We start from the raw sequence: 10,104 nt of genomic DNA, 5'->3' as shown, positions 1-10,104 counted from the left end.
TCAGAGGAAAGTGGCAACGAACGAAGCATCCATACCACGGATTGCAGCTGAGTGAAGCAGCGTGACGTCCCCTTGACGTTTCTGATGCAGGTCAGCGCCATGGTCGAGAAGGTAGGCGACGGCAGGAAGGTTGCCGTGGGTGACGGCGTGCTCAGCAGGTGATTGATCTAGCAACAAGATCCACATAAACAACCCAGTTACGCACAGTTGGTGATAAGTTACAAAGCTACGGGGTCTGCCTGCTTCTGTAGCCCACCCCTCCCGACAATTTCGGGCTGGAAAACGAACAAATTACCCACCCTGAGAGGTGTCGGGCTTGTTGACGTCCATCTTGAGCTCCTCGACGAGGTACTGGTAGAGGGGCAGCCTGCCGCGGCCGCCGGCGGCGTGGAGGGCGTTGAAGCCCATGTAGGTGGTGCTGGCCACCGTCACCGGGACCCCGTGCCCGTGCACGTCCAGCTCCTTTGCGATCTCTGCAACAACGGGAGATGAGTTCAGAAGAACTTGGTAGGTAGCAGCAAGAAAGCACCGAACTTGTGGCAGGAAGGTCGTATCATCTCAAAAGGCGGTCACTTTCGGCCCCAAATCAGGAGGAAACAGCCACTGATCCTCGTGCCAGAAAGCCCCAATCTGATTGCGAAGAGGAAAATAAAAAATCCCCCCCAAGGACCCCGAGGAATCGAGCCCCAGCGGGCGTTCCAGACCAAATCGCAAGCGAAATCGACAATCTTGCCGGCAACCCGCGGCCAGATCGGAACCCACACGGTAAACTAAACCGTACGCCGCCGGATCTAGCGAGGGGGCGAGCGAACCCGCCGCCTGGGAGAAAGGGAGAGCTTACTCTTGATGGTGCGGACGTCGCCGTCGTGGGCGGCCTCGATGAACCTGGCCTCCAGCGGCCACTGGTCGCGGTCTGCACGAGTGCGAGCGAATCGAAGGGTGAGACTGGCGGCGGAGGGAGATGGAGCAGGCATGGATTGATTTGGGTCAAATTAGGGCGCCGGCCGCCGAAGCCACCGGCCGGTGACGTACCTTTGCCGAGGAGGAACTCGAACTGGCGAGGCAGCGGCATGTCCCGGGTCCCCATCTTCCGCTCTCTCTTCGCCGGCGGCGGTGGCGGTGGCGGAGCAAGACGAGGAAAGAAAGAAGCTTCTGGAGTGGGTGGAGTGGAGACTGGAGAGAGATGGGAAATAGGGGAGTGAAAAGAGCGGGAAATGGGAGGGAAGGCCCAATGGAAGCTCCACACGTGACCTCCCACGGATCGTACGATCTGACACCAGTGCAGGCCTTTCCCCTTTGCTTCTCACTTCACGTTTTGAATTTTGAATTTCAACGAGTTGTACTGCCCTCTCCCATCTATACAATCACCATAGATGAAAGAGGTCAGAATAGTAAATGTTAGCAGACTCGCGTCCGCATCGCCGCAGCCGCCACCACCGATGCCTCGGTAGCCATCGAGCACATGTTGGTGGGCCTGTCGGAGGAAGAGGACTTGAACCTGGCGTTGCAGGACTTAGTGCCGCCTCATCCGTCACCGCTGCCCTCGTGGGCACCAGCGGCCGCTCCACATCCACATCCACCACCGGCCGCACTCGCATTTGCTCCGCCGATTCCCAGATAGCCATGAGCGATCCTGAACCTCGTCGACCCAACCCAGGTGCCAAGCGATGGCGGGGAGTGGGCTAGTGTCAGTGGGCCTGTCAGACGAAGAGGCCTTGAACCTAGAGTTGCAGTACTTGGTGCCGCCTCATCCATCACCGCTGCTCTCGTGGGCACCAGCGGCCGCTCCACATCCACCTCCACCACCGGCTGCACTGGCATTTGCTCCGCCGATTCCCAGATAGCCATGGGCGATCGCAAACCTCGTCGACCCGACCTAGGTGCCCAGCGACAGCGAGAGTAGGCTAGGGTTAGGGGTCTAGCATGCCATGGCCTTTTTATATTTTCATGTTCTTATTTTTAACGCTATGTAAATTGTTTTATAAATGAAAAAAAAATTATGGGAACGGTGAAATGCGTCGTGCCGCTGGGGACACCCCATGCAAAAACGGTTTGTCGTGGCTCGAAGGAAAATTTCGCTTCCACGCCTAACGCAGATGAATGCGTGCAGTTACTTTAGTGCCCGAAATGCATCGCTTCGGTGGAGATGGCTTAAAGGTTAATCGAACATTTACCTCTCATGTGCGCAAAATCAACATACAAAAGCATGTGCCTAAACTGAGTAGTGTGTGTGCCCCTTTCATGATATTTTTGGTGACCTAGGTGATGCAATGTTAGAGAAATTCCCCGACGTAAGTATAATCCCAGTAATCCGAGGGGTTAGCTGAGACAAGCAACACTTCTCTAAAAGTCTGAAGTAAAAAAGAACTTTCTGATAGAGAAACACTGTGTCATATGCAATGGCATGCCAGCAACTAGTAGAGAAACAACTTTTAATGTTTTTATCAGATATAATAGTTAAAATAATACAGTGTTTTAATTCAGAAAGAAAAATTATCAGAACACTCCTAAAATTTTAAAAGGCGCAAAAATCAGCAAAAGGTTGGCCAAATGGAGTAATCCCGGTGAAAATTCACGAAAGGGGGTAATTAGCGTAAAAAGTCAACTTATGGGGTAAAAAGCAGAATTCAGTCCAAAAATATAAGATGTGGTCTTTTGAGTCTCCAGAATGCACTAGTTTGACTACATGTTTGACATATGATATGTCAAATAGAATAGTGAAAGCACATATTACAGGAACATATTTCGCAAGAAAATTACTGCACATGTTATTCTTAGATGGCCAATCCATATATTCTATCATGCATATTTTTAATTCATTGACCACAGGCATGATAATGCACCTTATACTATGCCAAAGAGTTGACCAGATGGATCACCAGCAACGGTTCAAGCAACTGGCTTTGCTGCATGATTCCTGAATGATGATGCATCAGGACAACTAAGACATGATTATGTTTTCATGTAATTTACCCTGCAGAACAAGCTATGCAACTATTATGCTAGCATTCTTTAAAATAAAACATTATGCTAGCATTTGCAATGGGCAGAGAGAAGATCTGCAAGTTTCCTTTCACATCTAATGCGAACTGCAGTGCAAAATATTATTTGTCTTCTACCAAACTTCTCACTCTAGTCTCTAGCTTAGCAGGTTGCACACTTCCATACAAACAGGATTTGAGCTTCAGCAAAACTCCAAATAAGTAGCAGAATATAACCAGTTCTGCTCTAACTTTTCACTCTACCTTAGCTACGGCACATGAATCGCATACAAAAAAGGCACCATAATTTAAGGTTCAGCGTTTTGTCAAGAACACCAAAAAAAGAGCTTCCATTCTGAGCGAGCTTCTCTCAGCTGTAAGGATGATCACCTCAGTTCCATCGCCTCCCTGCAAGAATCGGTTGATCACGACAAGTTAACAGATGGTCGAATTCTGCTGATTATTGGCAAAACCAAGAATCTGAAGATTGCTTACGACACAGATCTAATGCCAGTCAAGAAACAACAATATGAAAGGTGGACCTCTTACCAGAACAATTTCTCAATCTCCTCGCTTTCAGGGTCCAACTCTAAGGCACGTGAGAGTGCGCTATAAGCTCCATCATACTCCTACAGAAGGCAAGCACAGGGAGGGGTCAAATAGCAGATGTGAAATGAGCAACACAATTGTCAGTTTGAACTCTCCTATTGCACCTTCGTGAACATCAGAGCAGCTCCTTGACGATAGTGAGCCTTTGCCCACTTCGGGCGCAGCCTTTTGCATTTAGCCGCATCATCAAAAGCCCTCTGTCCATCACCCATGCGAAGCCAGCACAAGCTCCTGTTTGATAACAGCTTAGCGTCAAAGTTATCCATCCTCAGTGCCTGCAGCAGACAAAACAGTGAAAGCTTCTGTTATTGCCACATTACAGAAACATTCCTCACTTTAGTCCAATAATTTCTCATTTCTCCCATGGTTACAAGGACAGAAAAATGATACTTCGATTAACAAGTCAGTCCCATTCTTATTTTACTTTTCAATGAAATAGAAGATGGAGATTAATGTGTTTCAATACTTATTTTTTTTCAAATAAAACTATTACCAATTTTTATTAGCAGTAGATATAAGCATGAAACTTCTCCTGTCTACACTGTTTGGCTAACACCAGGTATATGGGACGAGATGCGCACACTTATGACTAGTCTTTCAACTGGTTCATGTGATAGCATTACAGGGTAACATGACACTTTTTTGTGCATGGCCGAGATAAAATAATGTTAATGATAAATAACATAAATTATAATGGAGGAACATGTTTAATGGCTCTACCTCAGGTATACATAGAAAAAAATAGTGTAAGTATGTACCTGTGTATAGAGCAATGATGCATTTGGATAATCCTGCTTCTTGAATGCTTCATCCGCTTGTCGTTTCAGGTCAGACATCCTCTTTTTCACAAAATTACCATCCTGGGCAACTCATGATACTTCAGTCAGAAACATATATTAAGAGGTTTGATGTGTGTGAGGGAGAAACAATGCTGTAGCAAGATGCTAAAGCGAAATGAATGAATACAAGAAACAGTTTTAATCAACAGAAGGTTTGGAAACCCCTGTTATCACTTGCTACCCAGATAGAAAAGAAACAAGAGAGCTATTTCAAAAAATAGCTTGGCTAAAGTTGAGGAAATATAAATAGAGCAAATTAATTATCCAATAAAGTATCATCCAATAAATGAGTTCAAGAATAGAGGTTAGGCAGTGATGCAGGTGCAAGAAACATACATGTATAAGAGTCAGGAATAGGGAAAAAATTTGGGCAGTTTTATCTTTGAAGTTTTGGTTAAACATCGAGTTGACCAATGTTGCTCAGAGAGTTACTGTAGACCAAAATTGCTGTGGGTGTGCAATACAATTTTGTACAGTGACGAACCTCAAGTTGCTTGATTTCCATCTTCACATGACTAATGATTCCATCGACGCTCCATTTTTCCACAGTTGAAATGGGAGAGGTGAAAGGAAAGAGAATCTCAACATCTTCCCGTGTACCATACTCAGCAGCCAACTCTATTGGTAATCTACCGAACTGTTGAGGAACGACAAAAGATTTAGAAAAGCAATATACATTAGTTAAGAAATAAGCAAGGTTCTAGACATGATTAATATAAACCATATTGATTCACTACCACCATAATAGGTAGACATAGTGTTAGTGTATTTCATCGATATACACCTGGCGAAATGAAAGACAACGTGAAATAGTAACAAGCTTATACAAAAAAAGTTTAACTTCAGTCTTTTATTTTTTATTTACAGATTGCACCATGTAGGTGTACTTACATCAGAACTCATACGGTTATCATTATAAGACAAGTTTGCTGAAACTAAAGCCAAGCAAGACACAAGAATGTGACAAAAGGAGCATTCTCACCGTGTCATGAACATTTGGGTTTGCACCAGCTTCCAACAAGCACTTGATAGCTTCAGTTAAGCCCTTCTCAGCAGCCTTTACCAATGGATTATCAAAAGGATAATCACAGCTCACTTTAGTTCCACCCTGTCAGATACAAGTATAGAAGACAAGCCCATCATACATTTGTCTAGTAGGTAAAATCAATCATCAGTTTATGAAATTCTGCATAGCCACTGCAATATAAACAGAGGATACTATACCTGAATTAATAGCTTCATACAGGACACAGAAGATTTTTGTAACGCCAATGTCAAAGGTCCAAACTGACAAGAAGCCTTGTTGGGCTGGAAAAATGAGAAAGAAATTCAAATTTCGTGACAAATATGATAGTTCCAACAAAAAGATGGAATTTATTAGGGAAAAAAATTTCTTTGGTAAGAGTATAGCCTCACAGATTACCACCTATGAGCAGGGCCTGTTTGGTTGGTGTACAAAGGTTACCGATATTTAGAGCAAATTTTTACCAAACATGTTTCAGGTTAGATGATGAAAATGAGTGCCATACTTTGCCAAGCCTAAGGGAATCCTACTGCATTTTTTTAGTCAGTGACACATGGGAACCAAGTTGCAGGAAAAAAATCTTCACACCAGTGTAGTGCAGGTGCGAACAAAATGGGCAAATAACTCAAACTTGCATGACTTTTGGCATTTAATGGTTTAGTCACCAAACGACATAATAAATACCTCAAAGACAGGTGGGAAAAATTGGAGACAATAGCAAAATCAAACAAAAGGAGCTAAAAGGCAACATATTAATGAGGGACTTGGGTAGTACATCTGCATTGTTCTGCAAAAGGATCTTGACAATACTAGCATATCCTCTAAGAGCAGCAACCGCGAGAGGTGTCCCAAGATCGGATATTGCATCAACATCAGCTCCTCTAGAGAGAAGAAACTCTACTATTTCAGAGTACCCTGATAAAAAGAAGAAAAGAAAGGTCATAACAGTATAACTACATTAATAGTACATGAACAAAACGTTTTAGGGCAACAAAGTTCCAATAACTAGTGGTGGGAAGCAATTTTGTTGCCTCACATTTCTCAGAATAGACGCACAGGAAGAGTTACCATTATCAGTTATGATAACAAGGCAGTAATAATAATACTAAATTAAGAGTCATCATTTGGGTAAGGGCAGCTGGGGGAGGAGAATGGGGTTGCTTTGAAATGTGCTACAAACTTACAACAAATAGTCTACAAAATAGATACCCCAAGAATTGCATATCATAGTAGGTAAACAAACATGTATCGGGAAACTAGTTTCAATGGTTAAACTGAAAAGGTTGGTAGTGATACGATGACGCATGGATTTTTTCACATATCTGAAATCAGGAAATCAGGAATCGCTCTTGATCATCTCAATGCTCATCTCCTTCAACAACTCAAAGACCATCTACGTACCTTCCGTTTAAGCGCTTTAGAGTGCCTAAAAGATCTAGCAAACGGGGGTGCCAAGACAACGGTAGTTAGCTGTCTTACAGAAGTTCAGAGACAGACTGGTGATCAAACTTATTTTGCTTTCTCCAACCTAAAGCAGTATTATCAATTGTACGAAGAATGAAAGAAAAAAACCATGACTATGGAATTCCTCTCCAGACTGAAGCAAAGGCTCTCCGACATAACATCCGATGCAACATAGTACATAATTGTAGTGCGGGGTGTTCGTCCTTTCGTGGACATGTATATATAACCTTCTTTCTATCTATCAATGCATCGAAACGCAAGCCGTATGCAGGAAAAGTAACAATGGAGCGAAGTTCCTCTTCATACCAAGAAGTGCAGCCGTATGCAGAAGAGTGATGTTCCCCTTTGAACGTTGCTGACGCACATCAGCGCCGTGATTGACGAGGTACTTGATGGCGGGAAGGCAGCCGTTGGTGACGGCATGCGCCGCAGGCGTGAAAGCTAGCATCAAGCCAGCTGAAGTTAATAATGATCATCGATTCATACAACTAGGCCTTGAATAGGGGTTGGGGAGGCGAGTTACCCTGTGCGGTGTCGGGCTTGTCGACGTCCATCCCGACCTCCTCAACCAGGTACCGGTAGGCTGGCAGCCTGCCGCGGCCCCCGGCGGCGTGGAGCGCGTTCATGCCCATGTAGGTCGTGCTGGCCACCGTCGCCGGGATCCCACGGCCCTGCACGTCCAGCTCCTTCGCGATCTCTGCAGTCGTCAAAGAAAGGGGCGCGCTTTCAGTCAGGAAGCACGGCAAGAACACTGAATAGTGGCCACCACATGAGAAATAAATCGCTGCTGATCCCTAGCTAATGAGTGGAAGAACTTGGTAGTAATGAAAAGCCCAACTTGCCGCCATAAAGTATCATATCAGACGCCCCGGCGGCCCAGCCTGAATCAGCACGCCCAAATCACCCCAGCATCAGACGCAACCAAATCCGGACGAAACCGCAACATCAGACGCGTCGCTCTCACCCACAATTAATCCGCGCCAAGCCGGAAGCGAATCGCGCTGTAACTGAAACCCCTCTACGCCCCCAGATCTAACTGAGACGGGACGCCGGAGAGAACGAGAGAGACGGGTGTGGGGATTAGCTGGGTGCGGGCCTTACTCTTGATTTTGCGGACGTCGCCGTGGTGCGCGGCCTCGAGGAACCTGGCCTCCGGCGGCCAGCGGTCACGGTCTGCAAAACAAGAAGCGATGAGACGGCGCGGCGGAGGGAGCCGTACGAGGGTAGGGGCGGGCAGGGTGTGGGTGACCTTGGCCGTGGAGGAGCTCGTACAGGCGAGGCAGCGGCATGTCCCGGGTCCCCATCCTCCGTCTTCGGCGGCAGCGGTGGCGGCGGTGGCGGAGCAAGACGAGGCGACGGAGGAAGCTTCTGGAATGGGCGAGAGGGAGAGGGGTAAATGGCGGGAAAACGGGAGTGAGTGAGTGAGTGGGATTGCAGCTTTGCAGGAGACGCAATGGCAGGTCGACACGTGCCCCCTCTCTCTCCCTTGGCGTACGATCTGACGTGGTGCCAGAAGCACGGGCCACGGCCTCTCCATCTCCCTTCCCATTCGAATTTTGAAATTTGAACTTTGAACTTGCTTTCTCGGCATCTTTTTCATTGACGATTATTGACCGCGCGAAAAAAAAAAGTGAGGTGTCGATCTGTACGTTCGAAAGTTCGGATATTTTTCTCCCAGTTGTATGTAGAATTGTAACCCGTGAGTTATTAGTCAGGGTCTACTCAGCTCTCCTTAGGGCCGCCCCCAGTTATGTTGAGGTTATTGACAAGTCACTGAATCTCGTTACAATGCTAGAAAGACTACGCCATTCAAAAGGGCCAACACATCTTCTAGCCATGGTTCATCCGAATAGGCATGTTTTGAAGAAGTATTTGCTGTCTGGCAAATTTAGCTAAACTCGGAGACATTGCCAACTGACCATGGGTTAGAATTTTTCATGGTTGCAAAAAACAGGTAAATATGACTTTCTGATGCACGTGTTCAATCACTAATCTACCTCCGCGCAGCAGGTGAGGAGGATCGAAGACCATTTTGCCGTTATCGATATAGATCGAGTTTCGTATTGAACTCCCATCTACCAAAAAAAAGCCTTTTAGGTTCAAGTCAGAATATGGTGGTTGTACATGTAGTTGTCCAGAATGAACATGAATCGGTGTTCTTAAGGAGACTTGTTAACTCAATTGTTGTCGAGTACCCGCAACTCATTTTTGCATTAAGCTCCAAAGGAGATGAAACAAGTTACAACATCCAGAAAAACAATCAAGCAGCAAAAATCGAGACGCCACCGAACATACACCGATTACCCGGCCTACACCTCTCAAAGGCCCACGTCTACAAGCAACCCATGACCGTGTTATCACCAGATTTTGGCCAAATCAGGAGATGGGCCGTAAGGGAGATGAGCTTGGAAGATTACACGTGGAAGATCTCTGAAGCGGCCTTGCACGAAGAGTTTGGGCTAGATTGCCCGTGTATCTGTAATATAGTAGATCGCATCTTAGATTAAAAGATAGAGTTTAACCCGTGCACGGTTAGGTGCACGCCTAAATTAGAAAGTCCCCTGGACTATAAATATGTATCTAGGGTTTATGAAATAAACAACAACCAACGTTCACCACAAATCAATCTCGCTGCATCGCCAACTCCTTCGTCTCGAGGGTTTCTTCCGGTAAGCATCATGCTGCCTAGATCGCATCTTGCGATCTAGGCAGCACAAGCTTATTTGTTGTTCATGCGTTGCTCGTACTGAAGCCTTTTTGATGGCGAGCAACGTAGTTATCTTAGATGTGTTAGGGTTAGCATTGTTCTTCATATCATATGCTATCGTCGTGCAACCCTTATACATCTAGCCGCCCTTACACCTATCTTAGGTGTAGGGGCGGCACCCCGCTTGATCATTATTTAGTAGATCCGATCCGTTACGGTTGCTCCTTGTTCTTCAAGGATTAGTTTAATATCTGCAATAGTTAGGCCTTACAAAGGGTTGGAGGATCCAGCGGCGCGTAGGGTGTCGTTTGCTAGTCCTAGACAGGATGTTCCGAGGATCAACCTCGTGTTGGTTTTTAGGCCCTATCTAGGATCGGCTTACGATCACCGTGCGTGGCCGCGAGGCCCAATCGTGAGTAGGATGATCCGATTATGCGGTGAAAACCCTAAATCGTCGTAGATCGTTTTAACTTTATCTTG

The 10,104-nt window shown here is 46.0% G+C and overlaps 2 protein-coding genes across 2 annotated transcripts; both read right to left on the bottom strand.

Moving 5' to 3' along the window:
• Positions 1 to 1,160, bottom strand: LOC139831394 (uncharacterized). Its single transcript, XM_071820658.1, has 4 exons — positions 1,033 to 1,160; positions 842 to 913; positions 300 to 473; positions 1 to 167 (listed from the first exon to the last, which is right to left on the bottom strand). Exons 1-4 carry the CDS (start codon positions 1,085 to 1,087, stop codon positions 1 to 3), a joined length of 468 nt encoding a protein of 155 aa, XP_071676759.1. The 5' UTR covers positions 1,088 to 1,160.
• A 1,977-nt stretch (positions 1,161 to 3,137) lies between these two features.
• LOC127299044 (uncharacterized) lies at positions 3,138 to 8,276 on the bottom strand. The gene is made up of 12 exons (XM_051328919.2): positions 8,167 to 8,276; positions 8,019 to 8,090; positions 7,441 to 7,614; positions 7,224 to 7,358; positions 6,229 to 6,368; positions 5,654 to 5,737; positions 5,412 to 5,537; positions 4,914 to 5,066; positions 4,349 to 4,450; positions 3,695 to 3,865; positions 3,531 to 3,610; positions 3,138 to 3,389 (listed from the first exon to the last, which is right to left on the bottom strand). The coding sequence occupies exons 1-12, from the start codon at positions 8,219 to 8,221 to the stop codon at positions 3,368 to 3,370; spliced, it is 1,314 nt and encodes a 437-aa protein (XP_051184879.1). The 5' UTR covers positions 8,222 to 8,276; the 3' UTR covers positions 3,138 to 3,367.
• Between the last annotated feature and the right edge of the window lie 1,828 nt (positions 8,277 to 10,104).

This window comes from Lolium perenne, chromosome 5 (assembly GCF_019359855.2).
Source record: "Lolium perenne isolate Kyuss_39 chromosome 5, Kyuss_2.0, whole genome shotgun sequence".
NCBI lineage: Eukaryota > Viridiplantae > Streptophyta > Magnoliopsida > Poales > Poaceae > Lolium > Lolium perenne.
This window is presented reverse-complemented; position numbering and strand designations above follow the sequence as displayed.

Bases quoted from the DNA above. Each gene is read 5' to 3' on its own strand.
- LOC139831394 (XM_071820658.1), bottom strand. From the start codon at position 1,087: ATGGGGACCCGGGACATGCCGCTGCCTCGCCAGTTCGAGTTCCTCCTC. The intron at 474-841 runs GTAAGCTCTCCC...CCGTTGTTGCAG, and splicing joins CGACGTCCGCACCATCAAGA to AGATCGCAAAGGAGCTGGAC. The intron at 168-299 runs GTGGGTAATTTG...TCTTGTTGCTAG, and splicing joins CAAGCCCGACACCTCTCAGG to ATCAATCACCTGCTGAGCAC.
- LOC127299044 (XM_051328919.2), bottom strand. From the start codon at position 8,221: ATGGGGACCCGGGACATGCCGCTGCCTCGCCTGTACGAGCTCCTCCAC. The intron at 7,359-7,440 runs GTAACTCGCCTC...GCTTGATGCTAG, and splicing joins CAAGCCCGACACCGCACAGG to CTTTCACGCCTGCGGCGCAT. The intron at 4,451-4,913 runs GTTCGTCACTGT...TGAGTTGCCCAG, and splicing joins TGGAAATCAAGCAACTTGAG to GATGGTAATTTTGTGAAAAA.